At 42.7% G+C, this 25,643-nt stretch overlaps 1 protein-coding gene across 6 annotated transcripts in view; it reads left to right on the forward strand.

Annotated features, from left to right (window-relative positions):
* ARHGEF3 (Rho guanine nucleotide exchange factor 3) overlaps positions 1-25,643 on the forward strand; it is a 313,583-nt gene that overhangs the window by 157,181 nt on the left and 130,759 nt on the right. For all 6 annotated transcript variants that reach the window (XM_003587632.6, XM_059880073.1, XM_059880075.1 and 3 more), the window contains one exon: positions 10,266-10,328. In XM_003587632.6, the coding sequence (XP_003587680.1) occupies positions 10,266-10,328 (63 nt within the window). The remainder of the gene's footprint in view (positions 1-10,265; positions 10,329-25,643) is intronic.

Here is a 25,643-nt window from a genome sequence, read left to right on the forward strand (position 1 = left end):
CTGGCTATTAAATGGGAGGTCCGCTCAGTCCTTTCTGTGTCTTGTACAGGGGACAGCCGATGCAAAGGTCATTCATCTTTAAATTTTTTCCCAGCTTTATCTTTAAAAACTCATGTAAGATGACATTCCATTCTTGTTAAAGTATATAAATAAAGGCTTACCTGTCTTCCCACAAAGTTAGGTTGATGGACCGTTTTTATTCCGTGGCTTAAACCCGCCTCCTGTTCCACTACTCAGTTTTAGAAGCACAGAGTTGTGTTCAGCATGTCTTAGGTTCAGTACCCTAGAAGCAGACCTGGGTACAAGTGCAAGTAGTTTATTTGATCACTAGAAACACTGGTGAGGGACTGAGGAAGAGAAACAGGGTACGGGGTGTGATCATGAATAGGTTAGCTCTGTGAACACCTGGGGCTCAAACCTGCTGGGGACTTCTGGGAGACTGCACGATATGGGAGACTACATGAAACTTTGCTGCACAATCAACTCAATCTGGGGAGCTTCTGCAAACTCCTGAGGTTCAGAATCTGCAGATGGCAAGAGCCAGTCCCTGGGAGCTTTTTAAACTCCTCTAGTGTTTCCAGTGTATGGTCAAAACTGAGAAGACTGTATTTCAGAGTTGTCCCCTCAAGCTTTAGGAAGCTGGAGTGTTTACCTGCCAACTGCAGTTCATCGCAGGTTGAGGGCTGCTCTTGGTGACATTAACAGCCAAGCATTTCTGGCCTGTAAAAAGCTGAGGCATGCCAGGGAATGGTGATTGCCCAGGGGACATGGGCCAACAGTATCAGCTACTAGCTGGATATGATATCAAATCCTGGCTTTGTCCAAGCACTCTTAGAGCAGTTTTAATCATGTCATTTAAACTCTTTAAGCCTCAGTTTCCTTCTCCTGGTGGCGCAGATGGTGAAAAATCTGCCTGTAGTGCAGGAGACCCAGGTTCGATCCCTGAGTCAGAAAGATCCCCTGGAGAAGGGAATGGCTACCCACCCTAGTATTCTTGCCTGGAGAATTCCATGGACAAAGGGGCCTGGCAGGCTACAGTCCATGGGGTTGCAGAGTCAGACGTGACTGAGTGACTGAACACTTTTCCTCGTGTATAATAACTTCTTTGTCCAAGCTGTGAGGATCAGATATAATATATGGAAAGCACCCAGCATGCAGTGAATTCTTAACAGATCTTTGTTTTAAATTCAGCAAGTGGAAAGAGGGAGGGGAGGAAGGGACTACTTGAAGCATCCAGAACATGCCATAAAGCAATGCAGATTGTGAGTTCTAATCTGGTTAGATAACACCAAATAGTTCTACTAGGGAAATTTTTCTTTATTTAAAGGAATGCTATGGTGAGTTGTCAGGATATACACAGTGGCTGAGCAGCTGCAACCCATTTCTCTGGCATGTTCCATCTCTGCTGTGTGTGCCAAGTTGTCCCCAGGAGTAGTGGATGCAGAAACCAGTAGTCGAAGGGAAATTGCTCTTCCTATAGATAAACGCCTGCCTGCTAGTATTTGGGGACACCACTCAGGAATGCATGGGGTGCTGTGGCTACAAAGGCATTACCAGCACTGAGGTCTGTCCTGATAAGAAAAGGCAGGAGTCCCAAGTGAAGAAGTGAGAACTCTTCTTGTGAAATCAGATTCCCAATATTATCATGAGCAATAAGCACATTTGAGTCTGAATTGTACAGTTGGACCATCTGAGTTCCTTGGTTATGTGGAGTAATTCTCTAGAAATTAAGCAATTTATTGGGACATTCCCTAAACTATATGGGTTTCTATTTTTGTTGATAAGGGCTTCAGACAGTTCTGTGCGGGAATAATTTTAATACATAAGAGTTCTTTATGCTGGTAAAAGTAAGTGAATTAACAAATAACAGAGGAATAGGGAGGCACCAGTGATAACAGTGTATAATGAACCACAGATTGTGGCTAAGCCACTTCAGTGCCCCTGAGAGCAGAAGGAAACAATAGAAAACAATTACAGTAATTGTTAGAAGGCTTAGGGGGAAAGTGCCCTGTTTAATTAGGTTTTGTGCTTCTTGTCAAATTCCATCATTGGCAACCTTTATGAACATGAGCCTCCTTTCCCACCTCAGATGGGTGCGCATAATGGAGTTTGTCTGGAGCAGTCTATCTGGAAAATATATTTGCCAGTGCTCTGCCCTGGACAGACAAGTTTTCTGTCTTCTCTCCTGCTCCTTTGGCCTTGAATGTTTGGAGAGAAAAGTGGTCTGTAAATGTTCATGGGATGATTGTGAAACTGGCTGCTCTCAATTGTCAGGGCTGGTGGTGACCCTGGCAGGTTGTGACACCTGGTGGTGACCCCTGACCTCTCATCTGCCTGGTTGAACATCTTTTCCTTCCCTTGGGAGAGGAAGACCTTTCCTTGGTCAATGTGACCTTATCTCTGCTTCCCAGCAAGCTAAAGGCCAGGTGTTCTGGGGCCAAAATCAATCTTTGGGGGTTTTCCTGATTTGCCAAAATCAAGTCAGTGGGTACACTCTTGTACATGAGTGGAATTTTATCCATGTTTCCCATTCCCCCCCAATCCCAGTGCCATTCCTGCTGTTACTGCTGCTGCTACTAGTGATAACCAATGCTGAGAAGTTGCTGTGTGACAGGTATTGTGGTGAGCCCTTTACTCACACTGATCTATTTGACGCTCATGATATCCTTAGTTATTTTATAAACAAGGAAACTGAGGTTGAGAGAGGAGAAATTATGTGCTTAAGGTTCTATACCATGCGGCATGACGAGGACATGAACCTACCAAGTCTAACTTCAGAGCCCACAGTTAATGGCGTCTGAGCACAAAATCGTATATTATGTTGTGCTCAGTTGTATCCTACTCTTTGCTGTGCTACGGACTGCAGCCTGCCAGGCTCCTCTGTCCATGGGATTCACTGGGAAAGAAAACTGGAGTGGATTGCCATTTCCTTCTCTAGGGGATCTTCCTGACCCAGGGATTGAACCCACATCTCCTCCAGCTCCTGCGTTGCAGGTAGATTCTTTACCACTGAACCACCACTTAGTTAAGATTTATTTACCAGCGGCTCAGGGAGCACCATGATTTCCAGGTTTTCTACCCCGTGAGCACATTAAAGAGTCTAGGGAAAAAAAGATCGTGGTTCCTGGATGCTGGAGAAGGGAGGCTGTTTTTTAAAATAAGGTATTAAAAATTGAGCAGGGATTCCCTCTCAGTTTTTTTGCTCAGCCCTGGAGCTGAGACAGAGGAGAAATGAGACGTGGATCCTCTCCTGCTCAAACTAAAGTTTAGTGAGTCAAGTTCCAGCTAAGGACAAGTACAAGAACATAAAATCCTTTTCTAATCTCTCCCTAAAGAAGGTGCAGATGAAAGGCCTCATCAAAGCCTCTGAAACCACCAAAGCTGTTTGCCAGCAAAGAGATAAATCAGGAAGGTTTGAGATCTGGTTTGAATTTAATAATTACAAATGACTAATCAGGGCACATTCGCTGTCAAGTCAGGAGCTGTACTGCCTCCACCAGTGCATTTCTGCTGCTCTGGTCACTTGGTTATTAAATAGAAAAGCCCTGTGATTAAATCACAGGGCTGTTCCAACACTAATCAATTAAATCTCGGTCATTTAAAATTAAGTCAGGCCTTGCACTTGCCCTGCCTCTGTGACAGAAGTGGGAACCACACACTGCAAACGTGACTGAAGGTATCCAGAGAGCATCCGTTTATAGCCCTATGTGATGGGTACTTAGAGGAGGGTCAGGCTGCATCCCAGGTAGGATTGCCTCCTCCACCATCTCTAATACCCACATCTTCTTTGCCTGCCTCTCAACATCCAGTAACAACAAATCAGCAGTGACAATAGTAGTAATAGTGATTATGATAGTAACCACAGAAGCAATAATAATTACCATTTTTTAATCTCTTGCCATATGCCTGGCCCTGTTGTAAATATTTTATCTGCTTTAATCCTTCAAATAAGCCCATGATGAAGAAATCAACGTTTACGGAAATATATCATAGACACTCCCATATCTCACACACCTGGAACCTGCCTGGCCCATAGTTCATCCTCTATAAATATTTGTCGTGTGACTGAAGTGATAGAGAGCATCAGTATCTGTGATACACATCAGTTGCTATGGTAAGATCAGAGCAAGGAGAAGTGATGGATCCTGAACTCAATCTGTCTCATTTATTCTCTTTGTTTCCTTGAGGTATGTAGGTAAATGTCTTATGAGCCTTTTTATATTGTTCTAAGGCACATATTGTTTTAAACGTAAATTTACTTTATGTGCTTCTCTGATGGCTCAGGTGGTAAACAATCTGCCTGCAATGCAGGAGACCCGGATTCAATCCCTGGATTGGAAAGATCCTGTGGAGAAGGGAATGGCAACCCACTCCGGTATTCTTGCCTGAGAAATCCCATGGACAGAGGAGCCTGCCAGGCTATGGTCCTGGGGTCGCAGAGTTGGACATGACTGAGTGACTAAGACTTTCACACTTCCCTTCACATTTTTTATATTAATTTAAATAAATCACACTTTGTTTTTAAACAATATAAAAAGAGAAGTAGCACTGGATGGCGAAAGGATCAGTGGTTTGGGAACCAGCAATGGCACCCAACTCCAGTACTCGTGCCTGGAAAATCCCATGGATGGAGGAGCCTGGTAGGCTGCAGTTCATGGGGTCTCGAAGAGTCGGACACGACTGAGCGACTTCACTTTCACTTTTCACTTGCATGCATTGGAGAAGGAAATGGCAACCCACTCCAGTGTTCTTGCCTGGAGAATCCCATGGACGGGGGAGCCTGGTGGGCTGCCGTCTATGGGGTCGCACAGAGTCAGACACAACTGAAGTGACTTAGCAGCAGCAGCAGCAGCAGCTGGTATAGAGAAAACTCCCCTCTCCAGCATTTGCTAGTTTTGTGACCTTGAACAAATCCCTGAAGCCTTCCCACGCTTCAGTATTCTCTGTAAAATGAACACCAGCATGCTCACTGAGGCCAGGCTGAGGAGAAGCTGGAAAGGAACAGTTCTTTAAATGGTGAGCACAGTGAGTGGCTCATAGCAGACACCCAGTTCCTGCACCCACTTCTCTCCACCCCCACTGTATATCTGAGAGTGATTCTCCTCTGCTTCCAAGACTCAAAACCTCAAAGGATCCCAAGATTTGGGTCTAGAGAGACTGTAAGCTGAGCCTAATAAGAATCAGACAGGCTTAGACCTGGGACCAGCTCTTCTGCAAATCCATCAGCTGAGGACAGGTAGGGTCACTGCTCTTGGCAGAGAGCCTTACCCGGAACCACAGAAAAACACTTGTTCCCAGACCATTTACTGATGAGATTTATGTGTCTGCCTTGTGCTGTCAGAAGGTAGCCAAGCCTAAGAGGAGGTGGTCACAGAGAGGCCTGGAGAACAGTGATGTGCTGTGAAAGTGGATGGTGTCACCAGGAATGAGTCTCAGAGTCCTCCCCATCTGTCCAGAGAGACCTGTATCTCCATTAGAACTCAGATCCACATGTACAGAAGACTTTTCCCTGTTGCAGATTAACAGAGAGCCTCCTGGTCGGTTTTTGAGCCAAGAAGCATGAGGTTTTTCCAGCACCCGAGCACCTCTAGAAAGCATCTCCATGAAATATGTAGCCTGCAGGGTTAAGGAATCAGACCGTATACTCTAGCCCTTTGTTCCCGTACATTCCCTTCCGTAACTGCTTTTCCTCCCTGACTCAGATAGGTGTTCAGAAAAAGGGTTCAGATGCCAAATCAGGTCGCTTATGGTTGGATTCAGCCAGCTGTTTCATTTCAGTTGGGCTGTTATCAATCCTGGACTCGTTGCTCCTGAAGCACAGAGCCTGGGTGTGCATGGTGTTACTCAGGGAAGTGCATGCTTGCTGCCTAGTCATGTGTGTGCCTCACCCTTGAACAGACCTGACACTTCTTCTCACATTAGGAGTGAAAATCACCAGTGTTCCACTTGGACCAACGTCTGAATTTTTTTTTTAACTTATTGTTAAAATTGTAATTGTTAAAAGTTGTCATTTTTTTTTAACTTATCTGTATAATTTAAGGAAAATAAATGCCCCTGCTGGTTAAGAAAAAGAGTCTCTTATTTGAAAAGCAAAAATTATAGCATGAACTTGCATGTTTTGAGTCCCCAAGGAAATTTGAGGTTGAAGAATTTTAGCCTTCAGTGATCTTTGCTTTTGAGGTTTTGATTTAATTTTGGCAGCCAGGTGGTTAGCGGAAGGGAAGGGTGTCGCCCCAAGAACACGGGCCTCCTTTATTTATTCTTTTTTTAGTCACTCATTCAGAGATTATTCATTGACCTGCTGCTCAGCACAGGACGCTGGGGTTTTAAGTTATGCACTCAAATCAGAGAGCCCAGACTCCAGCACAGTCCCTGGGCTCACCCACGGTGCACTGTTTTTCATAGTTGAAAGGGAAGTGGACTGTGCATTCGCCTCAGTGACTGGGACAAGAATAACAGGGTGGGTCTCTGGCTCTTCAAACAGGCTGAGAACCCATGAGACCAAGTATGTAAATGCAGGTGTTTGAGACACACAGTTCTTCCTCCCTTGGAGCTGCCCCGGGTCATCTCTCCATGACTTCTGATGCGCACGGAAGGGTGGTGCTGGGCTGGTGGAATGGGTACCCGTTTGTTCCCCTCCACCGTGCCCTCCTTCCCCGAAGTTGGATAATAGTGAAGAAGACAAGCTTCTCAAAGGCAGCGGGGTCAGAAGTATCAACAACAACAAGAAATGAAGAAACACTCTTCTGGGGGAGTTGGCTAGGTACCAGGTACTGTAGCCTGTTCTAAGAATGTGATCATGACAGACCAAATCCTGCCTCTGTGTGCTTGCATCTCATGAGAAAGTCAACCCGAAAACAGAAAATTAAAGTATCTCTCTGAAGTGAGTCTCTCCTGCTGGTCTCTGTCTCTGCAGCTTGTCTGAGTCATTCACGGCAGAGATCACAGTCTAAAATATGTTGTTTTCTTTTTATTCCCAGTTAGTGGGAAGGGAGCATGCCTGGCTCGTTCGCTGCTGGATCCTAGCACCCAGAGCAGGGCCTCGCACATCGGAAGTGCTCGGTGAACACAGCGAATGAGCACATGACCTAGTGACCCTGTGACGTGTTTGCACTGGGCCCAAAGTTTAAACTGCAGACTCCTTCTGTGTTGCTGACTGTGGTCAGTTAACACCCTGTGCAATGGAAATTGAAAAGAACACCCACTTTGATAATCCATGCAGATTTTACTTTGTAAAATGGGTGGGTTTCTTAAGGAGATCTTTCTATCCCAGGTTAACTGGCTGTGGCTTACTTTAAAGGCCACTAGAGGACTTTTGTCTTCTGCATTTGGCTCTTGGTACATAGAAGCATCTGGGGTTAGTGATGCTTAGGAGGCTGTGTTCCAACCCTCGGTGGTATATTGAGTTGGTCTGGAGAGGGCTGCATGCCCATGAGAGAAAGAGCCTCTGTTAGTGTCCTCTGTCCTTCACTAGGGTGGGATTTTGGGGGTAACAGGCCACTGTAAATGTGTCATGTTGACAAAATCATTGAGCCCTCAAAATGGACCTGCAGCATCATAAAACTCTGTAATCTAACAACACCAGGTAGTGGCACACATCTCTGTAGCTTACAGTTTGGGTAAACCTGGGAGCCAGCATTTATTGTGCCGTTACCATGTGCCAGCCGTCATTCCAGGTCCTGTATACATATCTTCTGTAATCCTCAGGACAGCCTGACCTGGTGGTTAATGACCACTTTACAGATAACACCCCAGAGCCTCCGCCCTCTCATGGGATTTCCCAAGATTGAAGGTCTAATTCTGTAGCCTCCCAAGGCAAGAGAAGCCAGGCTCAGGAAATGGCATAGGTTGTCCTGGGTGGCAGGGCACCAGCGCAGATTTCCCTACTCTTTTACCCCAGCACACATTACTGATTGATTGCAGCCTTCCCTCACTTGCTGTGCTGTGAAATCCTTCTCAATACGGCACTCAAGGGAGACACTGCCAGGCATTCCGAATGGCAAATGAGTCATAACCTGTTTGCCAAGTGTGCTTTAAATGGGGTGTGTGCATGTGTGTGTGAAGGGTTTTGCCCTAGGAATTAGAATCTTGGATTCAGGGTATTATACCATAGCCGTGTAACTTGGGAGCCATTTGTTTATCTCTCCTAACTTCAATTTATTTACCTGTAGAATGGTAATACCTTGCCATACTCACCTCCAAAAGTCACCATATAAATACACCATATAAATACTCAATGACACCACAGTGCCGCTTTTAATTGTAACTGAATGATGAATCAGTATGGGTCATGTCCCTACACAAACATGAAGCAGCACCCCCCCCAAATGACAAGCAGCTTTCAGCATCCTCTTGGGACTCCCCCAAAGCCCATGAGTGGAGCATTTGGCTCCCTAACAATCACCAATCACATGGTGAACTTGTTAGGGAAGATTCTTGGATATTATCTCAGAATGGCTGATTGAGGATCCTGGCTCCTAGCATTGGATCTCTAAATTCTTCCACTGCTCAAGTGGAATTATGTATGGGATCTAGCACTCCATACTCTGTATGGAACCATGTTAACCTTTAGGATTTGAAACATCTAGGTAGCTGGTGACGGAAAAGAGGCCCCAGTCTCCTCCCCATCTGTGTCAGGCAAACTCTTAATTCATTCATCAGACCTGTTCAAATGCCTCCTCCTCTGAGAAAACACCCCCAGCTCCCACCAAGGCCAAGCTGATTACTGCCTCACTGTGCTCCAGAGCCCTCCAGCCCACAGGCTGAGCACTTACTGTGCACCAGGCACTCTGCTGTGTGCTAACACACATCACTGTATTTACTTCTCCCTGCTGGAGAATAAAAGCTTATGTTACCACCTCCACCTTAGAGTTGAGAAAGGGTGACTCAGGCAAGTGAAGTGACTTTCCCTAGGATAATTGGATCTTACTGCCTTATAATCACACCAGAGTCTGTGTCTCTTACAGGAATATGATAATTACGTGAGTTAATGTGAGCTCCTTAACTAGGGAAGTTGCCAATCTCGGCATTCCTGGGAGCAAACACAGGACCTGGTGCATAATAAAGTGAAAGTGAAAGTGAAGTCGCTCAGTTGTGTCCGACTCTTTGCAACCCCATGGACTGTAGCCTATCAGGCTCCTCCGTCCATGGGATTTTCCAGGCAAGAGTGCTGGAGTGAATTGCCATTTCCTTCTCCAGGGGATCTTCCTGACCCAGGTATTGAACCCTGATTTCCTGCATTGCAGGCAGACGCTTTACCGTCTGAGTTACTAAGTCGTGCATAATAGGTGCTCAACAAATCTTTGTTGAGCTAAAGAAATAATAGAAGAGTTATAGTGAGATAGCCAAGGACAGATAAGGACTGGGTGCTTTCCAGCATCTGCCTGTGTTCACACTCATCATCTAATAGAGGAGAAAGGGCAGGAGGTGATAAACTTCTCTGAGGGCTGAAGGCTCCAACTGTCTCTCATACCACTCCACTGTAACCTCATACCAGGGATTCCGGTCAGTCGGCAGCTTTCTGCCAAGTAGGGGACTTAGCAAGTCACACATTAGAGACTCGAGAAATACTTACTTGATTGGTTAGGCTAGAGATGCAGAAGAGAAGTAAATGTGTCTCTGAAGAGCTTGATTGTGTTTGCGAATGGAATTTCTTTTCTTTTTATACAGAGGTAATACATTTTTCCAACCCCATAGACTTCCATGGTCATAAGTTCATTTCAAATATAGTTTTCTTCAGTTCCAATAGTGACTCTTCTGAGTCTTAGTGTTTATGGCTCTAAAATGGGAAGGTTGGAGATGTCTAAGGTTCTTTCCAACTTGCTGGTTCTGTGATGACATCAGCACCCTGGATGAAGTTTAGAACAAATTTAACTTACACAAGTACAAAGCAGCGCTAAAAATGGAATATCTTTAAGTGAATTAGATTATTTCCAGTCTCATGTCTTCTTCCATGTTAATAAAAATCTGAACTCTGTGTCTAAATTTCTAAGTCTTGTTATACAGAGACATTTAGAAGAAAAGAAACTATAAAGAGAAACAAACTGTAGCAGCTTGACTAAGAACAATAATGGAAACAAGTTATCCCAGAGCTTAATCGTTTCCTGTAATTTCTTAGGCTTTCTTAGAACTCGGTCTAAGGTTTTGCGTAACATGGTAGAAATGATAAGGATTACATGTGCTATTTGATTGCATTTTTTTCTTTCCTTAATCAAAGTCATAATCCTTGTTTACATTTGAACTTTGTTTTATTATTTGTTTCACAGCGGAAACGGAAGCAGAGCACCCAGGATGAAGATGCGGTTAGCCTTTGTAGTCTCGATATAAGTGTAAGTACAGTCCTTCCTACATCCCCTGCCATGGGAACACCTCTCATCTCTGAATGTATTTGTTAACATGCTATGGGCTTTAGGTGGGCTCCCAGGATTCAGTTACAGAGGTTGGGATCTTGCGGGGAAATGTTAAAATTTTTTTTTTTTCATTTTACTGGAAGAAGCTGTGTGGCCAGCTTAAACTTCCAAGCCACTTGTTTATTGCTTGTCTCATAAAATGAACGATGAAATCAGTGCATCTGGATAGAATCTAGATAAAGGCCGCTGTGCCGTGTTAGAGACTGAGTACTAAAGGTGTGTCCCCTTCGGAGGAAGTTGGCAGATTGGCCTGACTCAAGCCACTGCATGGCTCAAAGGCCAGAAGAAGTGTCTGGCAGCATGGCTGAGGGAATGGCTTTGGTTTCAGCAGCTTAGTTTGAATGAAGATTCTATACTTAGATTTGTATGACACCTATCTTCTCCTGTTTTCTCATGAGGAAAAGACTTAACAGAATTGTTGTGAGGATCACACAAAACAATCAAAGTGAGAGTACCAACTGCATAGCCTGGTACATAGTAGACACTCACCAAATGTTAACCTCACTATATTTTCCTTTAAAAGCGGAAGTTTGCAAAAGATGTTTGAGTGACCTAGTAACTGTGCTAGTGATGACAGAAGTCAAAAGCTTTCTTGGATTTTTTCAGGCCCACATCTTTGGGTGCTGAATTTCAGTAGTTTTCTTTGTGTGGCCTCCTTGTCTCCCCAGTGACACAGTTGGGGAGGCTCCCCGGGCAGCTGGTGCTCTCATTGTCTAGGGCCGGGGGGTCAGGGTTCTGGCCTCCGCTGTGCTCCTCATGTCTGTTCATCGTTCACACTCCCTGGAACTTTAATCTTCATGCGTGCATGGTGGATCCATCTAACATTAGGGCCTGGTCCTCCTCCTCCACAGACACTGCAAAACCCACTGTTGTGAGATGAAGCTTCTATGCTAAGAATTAAGAACTGGATCATGGTGCTGGCTCTGTCTGTAACTAATGATGTAATGTTGGGCAAGTCAGTTCCTCTCTATGGGCCTCATCTGTTTAAAAACAATTTTGAGATACAGTCTTTAAACCATTGTAAAAATGTGAAGCTCTGTTGAACACAGATTACTGGGTTCTCACCTGATAACATTTGTTTACCCATATAAGCAATGCTCTCTTAGTTATTTTTAATTGCGGCAGAGTTTTCTATGATGAACATAGCTGTGGTGGAGGGAGCCTGCGCTAGCTAGGTAAATGTATTCGCACATCTTTATTTACCACATGGTGTTTGTTCCAGTCTTTAGCCCATCATATTGGTGGGTTGGACTAGTTTATTCTGTTGCTATGGTAATAGGACAAAAAAGACGATGTTATTCTTGCTTACTGGAAGAAGCTGTGTGGCCAGCTTCTTCTTACTCGTTGAACCTTTTATTGTTGACAAGTGAAGTCTTTGAAACTTTCTTTATTGACAACGAGTTTTTTGGTGTTAGCAAATGTTTTTACTTTTGTGGCAATTATTAGAATGATTGGTGTTCAGAATATATAGAGCCCTTAGCCGTCATATATCCAGTCCCCTCAATTTGAAAATGAAAAAGTAGAAGCCCAGGGAAGTGTAGTGATTTAATAAGACTTTAACATAGATCATTTCTAAGATCATTCCTCATCCTATGTTTTTTCCTGAACTATGTTTATTTTTCAGAAAAACACGTCTCTAGAAGCTTTATTCAAAGAACTACTAAACTCTTTTATATGAAAGGATTATTTGCAATCATGAGTTCTGATTTGGTTTTCATGTTGATCGGCATCCATGAGCTTACCTTCTGATCAGAGTCATCTAAGCTCATATAATGAATTATTTGATGTCTTTTCTCCTTATGCACATAGAAGGTGATGGCACCCCATTCCAGTACTCTTGCCTGGAAAATCCCATGGACGGAGGAGCCTGGAAGGCTACAGTCCATGGGGTCGCTAAGAGTCTGACACGACTGAGCGACTTCACTTTGACTTTTCACTTTCATGCATTGGTGGAGGAAATGGCAACCCACTCCAGTGTTCTTGCCTGGAGAATCCCAGGGACGGGGGAGCCTGGTGGGCTGCCATCTGTGGGGGTCTCACAGAGTTGAACATGACTGAAGTGACTTAGCAGCAGCAGCAGCTCTTTACACAGCCACAAAAGATACATCTCCCTCCCTTGCTGTATCTCTTAACCATATCGTATCATGTTTTGTCACAGTAAAGAGACTTTCATGGAAGAGTCTACCTTTATGCTTAGGGATTCACCTGTGGCCAAACTCCTTTCTGATTTCTCTGTTATTTTTTCCTGTTTCTTGGCAAACAGATTCCAGAACCTGGACAGTTTCCTCCAAATATTATCATGTGATATTATAATCATTATAAAGCTTAAAAGAATCCTAGAAGCTGTTGGAGGACATGAAAACTGGTGTTTTGCAAGTTTACTGACAGTCCAAGCTGTACAGAGATGATGGGGTATGTGGCAGATACACATGTGGCCATAGAGGAAGTACTACTGATTTTCAGTGCCTTGCACCTAACAGGTATTTGGTAGAGACGAGTTGAATGAACTAGTGGATAGAGCCACTCATGAGAAAATTGTAGCCATAAAGGCTGCAATGTCTGAGTAAATATCTGAATCCCATAAATTAATAAATAAATGGCTTTGTAGTCTCCCCAAAGGTGCTTTTTAAATGGTGATGTTCAGTAGAGTCACAGCAGCATTAATGAAGAGTTGTTTTGAGCCTATTTCTATGTGTAGTGGAAAGTATCTGAAAAAAAGGTGGGTTCCAGTGGATGACTCATACCGGAAGATGTGAGGGCTTGGGAAAGTAATATTAGTAACTCTCAATTTTGATTCCACTTCATAAGTGGAAAGACGGTCACCAGATGTATGCTTGAACATGAAGTTGCTTAATTGGGGACAGGGATCTTTGGGGGTCAAGTTTCCATTGAGTCCTAGCCCAATGCTGTACAATGAGCTCTTCATAAATACTTATTGGTTAGTGAATTTTAACAACAATGAAAAGAGTGGATCTTCCCAGTGTGTATGTGGAATTCAACACATGTACCCCCGTTCTAGAAATATATCTGTGGCCTAAAGTTGGGAAGTATTAACACAAAAACTTTCCCCTTTTGATTAAAAGCACATATTGGTGTCTGAGTGTGGATAACACCAAATATTCTCGTTGATATCTTGCTTTATTTTAAAGCCTCAGATGACAATTCTGGTACGTGCCTGCGAAAGGGTTTTCCTTCTGAACTCCTCTGCAACCTCCTATTGAACTTGAACTTAGAGACCAAACAGGAGTGGGTAAGCTAAGGAAAGAGTGTCCCTTACAGAACAGGGATCCTGTTGTTTGAGGGCCGGGTGTGTCATGGACTCTTAAGAATCTGATGATAGCACTGGGCTCCAGACAATTTTACAAGATTGACATATGATTTTATGGGTCTCACAGAGCCCAGCCAACACCCCAAGTGAGGAATTCCTCTTAAAAAGGAAACTGGAAGGGTCCTAAGGCATGGTGACGTATCTCCGCAGAATTATTCTCCCACCCTCCACCTCCAGCACTTGGTGAAAAATGAATTGTGACTGGAGAGTCCACACTATTGGACAGTATAATTGGTCTTTTTTTTTTCCCCACCACTTTACGCAGTCCACTGGCTGAGCCCCCGGCTTCCTGGCAGGATAAAACGCAAACTATTCCAGAGGGGGGCGGGAAAAGCAGACTATATTTTTTAACACTTTTGAGAACAATTTGCAGAGTGGAGAATGCTCCCAGAAGCCGCCTACAAATCTTCTCTCACGTCAGAGGATATGAGTGGGATGGTTTCAGGGACACCGCTTCCCCCACAGCACTTTTCTCATTTGAATTCGAGGGGGCGAGAGACTCCCGAGTAAAGAGCTGGGTTTCATGGTCCCTCAAGCAAGGCACTTGGCCGAAGAGCCAGGTGTGACCCTGATGCAGGGCACTGCTTAGCATCAAACATCCTTTATCAAGAAATATACAAATGTTGGGATAGGCCTAAGAACAGTTTCCAATGAAGAAACAGTGTAAAAGATAAAAAGGAGTATATGTTCTTTGTTGCAGATTTGGAAAATGTGAGCACTAGAATTCACTATACTCTTACCTCAAAGTAGTGGCTACATTTTAATGTATTAACTTTCTAGAGTTATATACACACTCACTTAAAACTTTTCAATTATGAAATATTTCAGGCAAAGTGGTATAAAGGATAATGTAAAATTCCAGGTAGCTACCAAATGCAACTAAAGACATGTGCCCTTAACGACGCCACAGGCCCTTAAAAAAATCCCTTGCTTTGCTGTGTTTAATGTTTATTGTTGCCTTCCCTTTCTATAAACTTGCTATGTACATGTAGCCCTAAATAGCACATATGTTATCAACTGACTTTTAAAGTTTATGTAAGCATGCAGTTTTAATGGTGATCATAACACATATTAATTTATTCCTGTATTTTCCATTTACTATATTGAAATCATGTCACCACAACCTGAAACATTCTTCAATAACATTATTTTAAATAACCATACTTTGTCAAATGGATGCACCAGGTTTATTTAGCCAGTCTTTCCTTGGATAGTTAGATAAGTTGCAGTTTTTTACTATTACAAATACCACTGATGGGCATCCAAGAATATCTTTGTGTGATTCTTGTATCAGTAGGATAAAATATAAATTTCCTGGCTAAAAGGGAATGAATATGTTTTAAACCTGTTCACAGGTTTATACTCCTTCTGGCAGTGAGAGGTAGAAATTCAGTTCAGAGCATTTGAGCCTCTCTCATGTGGAAACTTGGAATGGGAGATTGTTCTCAGTTTTCTTTCCCACATTCTCTTTCAGCTATATCGCTGGTCCCTTGCTAAGTGTGGCTTTATGTGGGACATTTGCTAACCCCACTCTTTGGCAGGAGCCCCTCCTGTTGCCCTTTCAGAGCCCAGGATCTCTAACCTGGCAGGGAGGGACTGGTAGTGGTGGAGTTGGTGGTGGGGCATCCTTTCCATGTGGCGGGGCTTCCCCACAGGAGCAGGTGGCTGAACTATAACTGGGGTTGGGATGAGACCCATTTAACCCTCACAGCAGTCCTCTGATCATGGATGTTATCATACCCTTTTTGTAGATGAGAAAACTGAAGCTTGGAGAAATAAGAAATTTGCTCAAAACCCCACGTTCTTGTAGATTCAAGGCCGGAAGAGCTGGCTCCCACAGCTTCTCCATGCTGCCTGTAGCACAGGAAGGAGAAAGCATTTGACTCCAGGGCTTCTGTTGATGGATGATGGACAGGACGTTGAGCTGGTGTTTTTGGCAACCCAGCTTTGAGGTTTATGACCATGCACCTTCAGAGTACTATAACCTGTGCTTTCCAATTACTGACCCTGTTACATGGATGCTCAGCGCACAGGAGTTGACACATGAGAAGGGGGAAAAGCTTTCCTATCTCAGTGAAGCTAAATGACGTTTCTTTGCTAGGACGTGTTAAACCAGACACGAAACAGCAGCAGGATTATTTTATCTCTGCTCAGCAGAGTCCAGATAATTACAAAAGATACCATTTCTGTGGTTTTGTTTCTCTTGGTCTGTTCTGGAACTTGCTAACTGGGGAGATTAGCCTTGCCCTGACCAGCATGAGGCCTTGATGAATTATGTGGGAGATTTTAATAATGCTCTTATCACCGAGGAGACCAGGCCTGCCCCTGAGACTGGGTTGTCAATAGCGCATATTTATATTTAACCTGATGGATTTTTTTTTTTTTTCTGTTTTGGAATTACGATCTGGTCTTGCTGCCTGTGAAATTATCTGGGCCTACAGTAGTGGAGATCCTGTGTTGAGTCTCAACCCAAATCTCTGATGGCAGATCTACTCATTGTTGACATAGGCACCTTTTGTCTTGCTGCTGTTACTGTTGTTTAGTTGCTAAGTCGTGTCCAACTCTTTTTGTGACCCCATGGACTACAGCCCGCCAGGCTCCTCTGTGCATAGGATTTCCCAGGCAAGAATTCTGGGATACATGGGAATTCCTAGGCATCTCCTCCTCCAGGGGATCTTCCCCACCCAGGGGTTGAACCTGCGTCTCCTGCATTGGCAGGTGTACTTACCTTCTTTATCTTGCCTTTGGCCTAATCGATTAGGCTGTCAGTGGTTGTCATTTCACAGTGTATTCACTATGGTCTTTTCTCTTTGATCCACCTCTTGAAAAGCACAGTGACAAAGGAATTCCTGGGAGCTTCGGGACATGCTCTCAGAAGCTGATCATGGGACAAAGTGTCAGTCATCATCTTTTGTCCCCCTTCAGTGACCCCCATGGGGCCCTGGATTATTGAGGGATCCTGTATTCTGAGTATACCTAGTTGTTTGAGTTTGTCATCAGAATTACAGACTTTGGAAGTTTAGAGATTAATCACATTCAGTTTCTCCACCTGTAACCTGAAATCATAGCAGTGTCTTGCCTTAGAGTTATAAGGATTAAAATAAGTTAATTCATGTAGAGCATATAGTACCTGGCCCTTGGTAAGCACAAAATACACTAGCTATTGTTGCTGTTGATTTCATAATACAATATTGATTCTGTGGTTCAATTTGAAGATGTCATTGTCACAAATGTTCCATACATAGAACTGATTATGAAATTAAAAAAAAACCAGAATATAAAGAGATGTATACAAGGAGTTTTATTACAGTGTTTTAAAATAATAGCCTTAAGCTGGAAACAGCATGAGTGAGTAAATTATATAGAGACTTGTAAATGTATTGCAAAATAGAAGTGTAACACGTGATTACAGAGCACATAACTGTGTAAGTTACACCTCTAGATGGTTATGTATATGTGTGTCCACTTGAAGGAACACTCAGGGAGGAACATACACTACATTGTGGGTAGTGGTTACGTTGGGAGAATGGGTTTACAGGAAGGGGTGGTTGAGTTCCAGGGGTTCTTAACCTTTTGCATCTTGTGAAACCCATGAACCTCCCACCACCACCAAGACTGTTTAGATGTGCTTAAAATACAATATATGATTAGAACAAAACCCACTTTTACTGAAATATAGTTATCAAAATATTTAAAAACAAAATTGTGGTAAGAGTTACATATGTGCTTAATTAGTGCATTAAGTAACAAGATCTGGCAACAAATCCAACATCTCATACACCTTCCATGAAATGATAAGAGTAAATGATATTTTGAAATACCCTCACCAGCCACACTGTGATTTGAAAACACAGTGATTTTTATGGTGACCACATCATGGGTCTGCTAGTGCTTCTGTGATTTGTGGTCTCCATTCATAAAGGAAGTGCTAAATTTCACTTGTTAGTAAAATTGATCTTCAGTGGGGTTTTTTTTCCATCCAAGCTCACAGATGCTCTGAATTGAATCCATGCAATCCTTGGGCTTCTGAGGATTTTAGATTAAGAATCCCTGTTTAAGACACTCAGTCTGTTATGATAAGCTTTGTACTGTATTACTTTAGTACTTCAAATGACTAAAATTTTTTTTAATATAATAAATATAATTGATTTTGACCTGCTGGTATATGAGGTTGTTAGTGTTTTAAAGGAGGGAAAATAAAACATTACATAAAATTAAAGGATGGGGATAATGATGATAATGTTGTTTTTAGAAAGACTTTGCTATAAGCATTAAATCAGTTCAGTTCTCAACTCTTGATGTTTATTTAGGTTTTTCTTTGAGACCAGCTTAGCTTTTTTAAATAAATGACTTAACTCACCCCAGTACTTTAGTATAAGACCTTTTATGCTTTTTCTGCTATTGAAAAACAGTTTTAGGGTAGAAAAATGTCCTTGTTTTTAAAAGATGAATACTGAAGTATTTAAAATGTCATTATATCTGTAATTTATTTTTGAATATTATAAGTTGTAAAGTAAATATTTTTAAATAATTTTATTTTTAATTACACATGTAACACTGCTTATATATTCCCACAATTAAAAAAAAAAATCAAACAAGAGAGGTAGAACTAACAACCCATTAACCATCCATGGTCCCACTTACCTTCTTAGGTATAATCTGGTTATTAATTTAGTCTCCTCCCAGATATTTAGGTATATAGATAGATAGAGCTACAAAAGTGAGTTTGCGGTGGCTTTGTAAAGATGTGTTGTCATTTTTTTGTTTTACTTTGCAATTTGCTTTTCTTCTTTTAAATTGTCTGTTTTTTAGAGCAGTTTTAGGTTCACAGCAAAATGAAGCAGAAAGTGTATGTCCTGTGCCCCTACACATGTGCAGTGTCCCCCCGGTGTCAACATCCCCCACCGGAGCGGTACAGTGTGACAGCAGATGACCCTACGTTGGCACATCAGTATTAGCACAGTCCACAGTTTACATCAGGGTTCACTCGGTGTACTTTCTCTGGGTTTTGACACACTTGTAGTGACGTATCCATTATGGTATCTTCAGAATAGCCCTGAAGATGCTCTGTGCTCTGCCTATTCATCTCTCTCTCATCTCAGCCCCTGGCAACCACCCAACTTTTTACTGTCTCCATAGTTTTACCTTTTCCAGAATGTCATACAGTTCTTTTCAGACTGGCTTCTTTAACTCATTAATAGCCATTAAGGGTCCTCCAAGTCTTTTCATGGCTTGAGAGCTCTTTTTTTTCTTTCTTTAATCACAGAAATAATATTCTGTTGTATGGATGTACCATAGTTTATTTATCCATTCGCTTAGTGAAGGGTATGTCTCATTGTTTTAACTGCTGCTTATTTTTGCACGGGACAAATGGGTCATAATTTATTTTAACAGCATTCTCCATTGAGGGGCATTTTTGTTGTTTCCAGTATTTCCCAGTTACAATGACCATCCTTATATTCCAGAGCAAGTAGTAAGGTAGATGCAAAAAAGTACCTGTGTGCACTGGTTACTTTAAAGTTAATATGAATAATATAAGTTGCCATTTTTATAATTCAAATTTTTGTGCACACAGGTAAAAACCAAATTGTTTCCAAATGCAGAACTGAACAGGCCATGAGAATTAATAGAGAGGAAAGGTTCTTTTGTCTCCATCATGAGGGCTTCATTTAAATAAAGGCTGTGCAACTATTAAACTTGTGTATCTCCAGAAGTGTATTCCTTTTCTGTCATCCATGGTTAAAAATACAAAACTACAGTTGTAAATTCAAAGGAAAAGTCTTGTTATATTGACCAAGATTACATCTCAACTGCTTTTAAATTTTTGCAGTTTATCATTAATTCTATTTTGACAGATTATTTGCAGTAAAAAGTCACTAGAAAATAATTGTTTACAAATACCTTTCTTATAGTTTATTTTTTTCTGAAACATAGTCTGGGTCTGTCCACCTGAAAATTACATAAGTAATCTTGGTTAGAAAGTACCATCCGGGCTTCTATTCCCAGCTAATTGAGTTTTTCCTCTAAATGACTTATGTAATTGCATCAAGCCTCATCTTTGATCTGGTTATATAGTCCTAGTTTCAGTAACAGAAGCTGTTTCTCTTTCTTCTTTCTCTTCTTATTTGTGTCTGCTGCCCCTTCTCTGTGAAGAAAAGGTGGTGGGTTGACTTTGTTCCCTAAACATTTATTGTATATAAACTTTTTACATTATTGGATTAGTACTTTATTTTGGAGGAACTTTTAAAAATGTAAAAAGGATCCATGAGAATACTCAGGATTTGCATGTCTTCCTCCACCCAGCTCTCTAACTTAACACTGCTATGCCTGGCTCATTTTGTGGAGAGCTGAGGGTGAAGTGTTTGAATCACAGGTTTATTATCTTCAGTGGTCCAAATGCAAAGTTTTGGGTTAACTCCTTAGAAATCCTGCAGGGAATTGAAAGTGTTTATTTTGTTTCTTTCTTTAGCAGACTAACCTTTTTTTTTTTTTTTTTTCTGGTAGTTACATAAATGAGATTTCTTTTACTCCCACACACCTCAAAACATCAGCCTCTAAAACTGAAATCTTCTAGTGAACACAAAAGTCAATAAATCTAAAGTATCTTCTTCGCCTTTATTTGCCAAAGTGATGCTTTTGCTAGCCAGGTCTGTATGAATTCTATCCAAGGAGATATTTATTTCTATAGAATTAATGAGTTCACTTGTTTATTGTTTAGTGCACTCATGGAAGTGATTCATGCACTAATTCAATTGACTGGTATTTATTGGACTGTAGGGTATGTCGGCACAAGGACACTGAAGAAGAGAAACTTAAAGATCCATTCATCTGCAGACAAGTGGGAATTGCATACCGTTTTGTTACAAGTTAACCAATCGCAGAGAAAGCACATTTTAGCTTTTTACCCAGGACTGGTTTTCTCCTTTCTGTAAGGAAATAAATCCAATTATCAGGATTTGTTTTGAAAGAAAGAAATTTTGCTATGTATTCTGCTTGCTAACCTTTTTGTCCTAGAGAGTATCCCTGAAATTGACTTATTTCTTGCTAATTAGCCCAGAGGTTCAACTGTGGAAGTACTTCACTTTATTTTAGGTAAAACCTGACCCTGAGAAGTTATAGTCTTACAGGTGAGCTTTGCATCTGTGCTCTCCACAGAGTGAGCCAGCATTGAGTTTCAAAGCAAGAGCCCTGGAAGGAACCTTAGAGATTATCTAGTTGAGTATATTTCATTTTGTAGATGTGGCAATGAAAGCTGAGACACGTTGCATGTCCAGCCCAAAGTGATCAAGGAAGAACAAGAATCTAATTTTGAGGATTTGTGTTCTGGATTATACCTTAAACTCAGGAGGAGGTAGAAACTAAGAGTTCTGGTTCACCACTTCCTAGCTGTGTGACTTTGCACAGTGTATTCAACTTCTCTGTGTTACGGTTTCCTTGGCTGGAAAATGCAGGTGACTAGGGTTGCTGTAAGAATTCAGTGAGATAGCGCAGGTAGGGCTGGGGCACGGTGCCTGACACAAGCAAGCACTCAGTTGCTGTTGAGAATGCAGAATATCCAGGAGCCATGGGACAAGACACAGGCAGAGATACCGTCTATTTCTGGCGTTGCTGCAAAGAGTGCTGGTATGTACCCAGCTCTCTATCAAGATTTTGTTGAGTGGATTTTTTCCCAGTGGAAACTTGGTAATTCTCATAGAGAATAAATGACACCAGGAAGGGGAAAATAAAGATTCTTAGGGGTTGCTTAAAACAAGAGGGCTGGGAAATTCTATGCCTTTTTAGGGGAAACAAGTTTGTTTTTAAATGTATTTATATTTTTAATGTATTTTTGAGATGTAATATGTATTTAAATGAGTAAATAATAATATCAGTAGGAATATTTAACTAAATGCCTCAACTGTTGATTTCATTCTGCAAAGCTTTGTTCCGAGCCCAGCTGTCGTCATCAGCAGGTGACTGGTGGTAACACCTCTGTCAGCTCTGCCTCTCAATAGAGCCACAGCCACACCATTGTCACCTCCTCCAGCTGGTCCACCTTCATCCAGCTCCCATTATCTGCATGAAGTCTGCATGATTCCAGGGGCTTCCCTGCTTCTGCCCTTGACCCTCTGTTGTTCATTCTCAGCACAGCAGCTGGACGGGTTGTCTTAAGGCTAAATAACACGCTGTTTCTCTCACGTCCCCCTCCTCGCTCAGCATCATCGCCGTGTCCCGAGGCCCTGCCCACGAGGTCGTGTTGCTACTCCGGGACCTCGTCGCCTCCACACACTCTTTTCCCTGTGCTCCCACCACTCTGGCCTTTTCCTTCTTCTACACTCACACTCCAGGGCCTCTGCAACTGCAGTTTCTCTCCATTTGGAAAGCTCTTTCAGGCACCCCTATGGCTTACTTCCCATTTTCCTTCAGGTATCTGCTGAAATGTTCTTAGACTGGCTTTTGTGACCCCCCACCCTACCCCCTACCCCCGTAGAGCAGCATTTCATTCCCCACCCCCACCCCACCCTAGCACTCCCTGCTCTTCCTACCTGACTTTGTATTTTTTCCTTTATGGTATTTATCATCACCTGCCACATGTTTTTTTTTAATCTATTTATTAGTATCTGTCCATACTACAATACAGCTTTCATTTTGTTTTCTGACATATTTCTAACATAGGGGGTGATATCTGGCACAGAGCACATCTACTTGATACTTGTTGGATAAATGAATGAGTGGCTGCTTCAGTTCAACATGAACACAGAAGTGGCCACTCATTCATGTGCTGTCTTTGGAAGGTTACTGTAAACATGAGCTGGATTTATCTTGTTGACATTGTAAGAATATCTGTCTTCCTCTACAAACATATTTGCATTCCCTCCTTTTGGAAGAAAATCCATAAAACAAGAGGCAAAACCAAGGCCTACCTGAAGAGACCATGTGGTGTACAAAGCAAGATAAGTGAACATAATGCCAGGCTTTTATGAGCTAATGATATAAGTCAGTCTGGAGATAAGAGGATATAAGTGTGGAATGTACATGTGATTTCTATAGATGTGGAATCGTTGATGCCAATGCTTTCATATTTCACTCACTTTGTGCTGCAGGAATCTCTCAGGATAATGGTAGGAATGGAAATTTTCTGTTATAGTGTAAAGCATTCCCTTTCGAAGTCTCAGCTCCTTTCCATCTAACTGGTATTCATTGAGTGCAAGGCCCTGTTCCTGGTGCCCACCACGTGGGGAGAGGAGGAGAGATACATGCGAGGACTTTGTCAGGTGCACTCATCTCTGGATGATCCCAGTTAATGGAAAGAAGTGTATTCTGGGCCAGTTAGAACAGTGGGCTACTGGACATTAACTGCAGCTCAGCCTGGACTGTGTTCGGCGATGACATAGAAACGTGAGCTTGTCTTGCCTTCCTGAGCATTCTCTGTATACTCACGCTCCTGCTCAGTTGCTCAGTTGTGTCCGATTCTTTCTTGGACTGCAGCCTGCCAGGCTCCTCTCTCTGTGGGATTTCCGAGGCAAGAATGCTGGAGTGGGTTGCCATTTCCTCCTCCAGGGGATCTTCCTGACCCCAGGGATTGAACCCACCATCTCTTTGTCTCGTGCGTTGGTGGGCAGATCTTTCTACCACTGAGCATTCTCAATACTGTGAAGAAAATAAGGGAGCCACTTTGGAGAGACCCGGCTTTGTTGGACCTGGGAATGGGCCAGGTTAACCCAGCTGGACTTGGGTGGAATTCTGTCCCACTCTCCCTCCAGGGTTCGTGGAGGAGCCTCACCTGGCAAAGTGATGCGGGCCACCTGCTGTACTGACCTACCCCCTCTAGCTTTGTGTGTTTAGCTTATCTTACTTGGAAAAGGTGAATACAGTTGTGGTTTAAAGTGCCTTTTATTGACTATAAACTTCAAAGACAGTGGAAAACTAAATAAGAGGTACTGAATGGACCCAGAAATGAACCTGATGATCTGTTCAGCTCATTCATGCTAATAACTTGAAAGGTGGCTTTTTAAAAAAAAATTTGCAAATAACCCAAAAGGCCGATAATTTATCTGTGGCTAACAGAGGTGACTGCGCTTTGAGGAAGATTTCCAAGTTCAGTGGTGCCTCATCAGCCATGGAAACTGGCTAAATTTCACAGAGGAGACAGAAGAGAGAACACCTTCTTTACCATGGTTTGTTTTTTCACACATTTGATTATTATGTCTAGCTGAAAAATCCTGGGCTTTAAAATATTGGACATTATCTTCCTTTGCTGCGTCGCTTCAGTCATGCCCGACTCTGTGCAACCCCATAGACGGCAGCCCACCAGGCTCCCCCATCCCCAGGATTCTCCAGGCAAGAACACTGGAGTGGGTTGCCATTTCCTTCTCCAATGCATGAAAGTGAAAAGTGAAAGTGAAGTCATGTCTGACTCTTAGCGACCCCATGGATTGCAGCCCATCAGGCTCCTCTATCCATGGAATTTTACAGGCAAGAGTACTGGAGTGGGGTGCCATTGCCTTCTCCATATATAGTCACTGCTGCTGCTGCTGCTGCTGCTAAGTCGCTTCAGTCGTGTCTGACTCTGTGCGACCCCAGAGATGGCAGCCCACCAGGCTCTGCCATCCCTGGGATTCTCCAGGCAAGAACACTGGAGTGGGTTGCCATTTCCTTCTCCATATCTTCCTTTACTGCGGTTATTTCATGTTGTTTCGCCTTCACAAGAGAACAGGGTTCTCTCATAATTATGTTTCTGAAGTGCCTTTTCTTCATCACTGTTGACACCTCGCCGTGTTTGCCCTGCTCTCTTTTCCATAGCAGAACACTTCCTTATGTCCAGCCCAGGCTTTACCACATCATGTTCTCTGCCTTGCTGCTGCTTTAAGTTTTGCTCTGTCCCTCATGATGGTCCCTCTCTGGGATACAACCAGCAGTTAAGGCTGGAGTTTAATTTACATTGTTGTCTGATTGCAGCAATAGGCCCGTCATGTGCTCGCTGTCCCCGCAGGGAAGTGGAGGAGTGTCTGAAATGAGAAATGAGCCGGCTGTTGGCGACAGGCATGAAGAATGTGTCTGAAAACAGGGATGGCATGAAGGGAGGGTTATCTCTATGTGGTATATAATGAAAGCCTTGATTTATGGGGTCTCGAGAAACCACAGTAAGGGGCAAAATTGTCATTTGGGACCCCAGAGGTTTTGTTTAGTTTGGGAGTTTATGTTTGACTGAAGGTCTTAGGTTGTTGGCAGAAGAGGGACATTTTACTGAGCAGATTTTGAAATGTTATTATATTTTATGTGATGTGGTCCTACAGACGCAAGCAGGCTTCCCAGAAAAGGCTCCTGAATCACTTCCCTGTCTCCTAGAAAGGTCTTCCATAAGTGGCATTGATCATTGACTAGCTTCCTGATGTACAGGTGACTCAGAAGCCATTTCTAGACTCTAAGTTCTTGAGGACCTTACACAAATTTTTAAAATCTTTTCCTCACTTATTCTTTTATTCATAGTCATGTTGATTGCGCATCTCTGACACTCACACTGTGGTGGCGATGAGAGGATAAAATGGGGAACAAGCAGGGCAAGGTGACTTATACCCCAGTGATGAGGTAGATATTAATTAAAAATCACAGTAACAAGAATAATAACAAGTGGAAATAAAAGCACAGGAAACATGTAGCTATGAGAGCATTTGACCAAGGACCTGGATCTAGTCATGAAAGGTCAACAAAAGCTTCTTTGGGGAAGTGAGATCGGAAAGAAGGGGGGTGTTAACTAGGTTAACGGGGAGAGTAGAAGAGGTGCAGCATAGTAATAGCATGTGCAGAGGTCTGTAGCCGTACGGGGCATGCTGCGTTAAAGGCATGTGTGGCTAGTGGGTGGTATGTAGTAAGACTAGAGCAGTCAACAGGAGCCAGACCATGGAGAATCTCAAAGAACTTGCTCG

This window comes from Bos taurus, chromosome 22 (assembly GCF_002263795.3).
Source record: "Bos taurus isolate L1 Dominette 01449 registration number 42190680 breed Hereford chromosome 22, ARS-UCD2.0, whole genome shotgun sequence".
NCBI lineage: Eukaryota > Metazoa > Chordata > Mammalia > Artiodactyla > Bovidae > Bos > Bos taurus.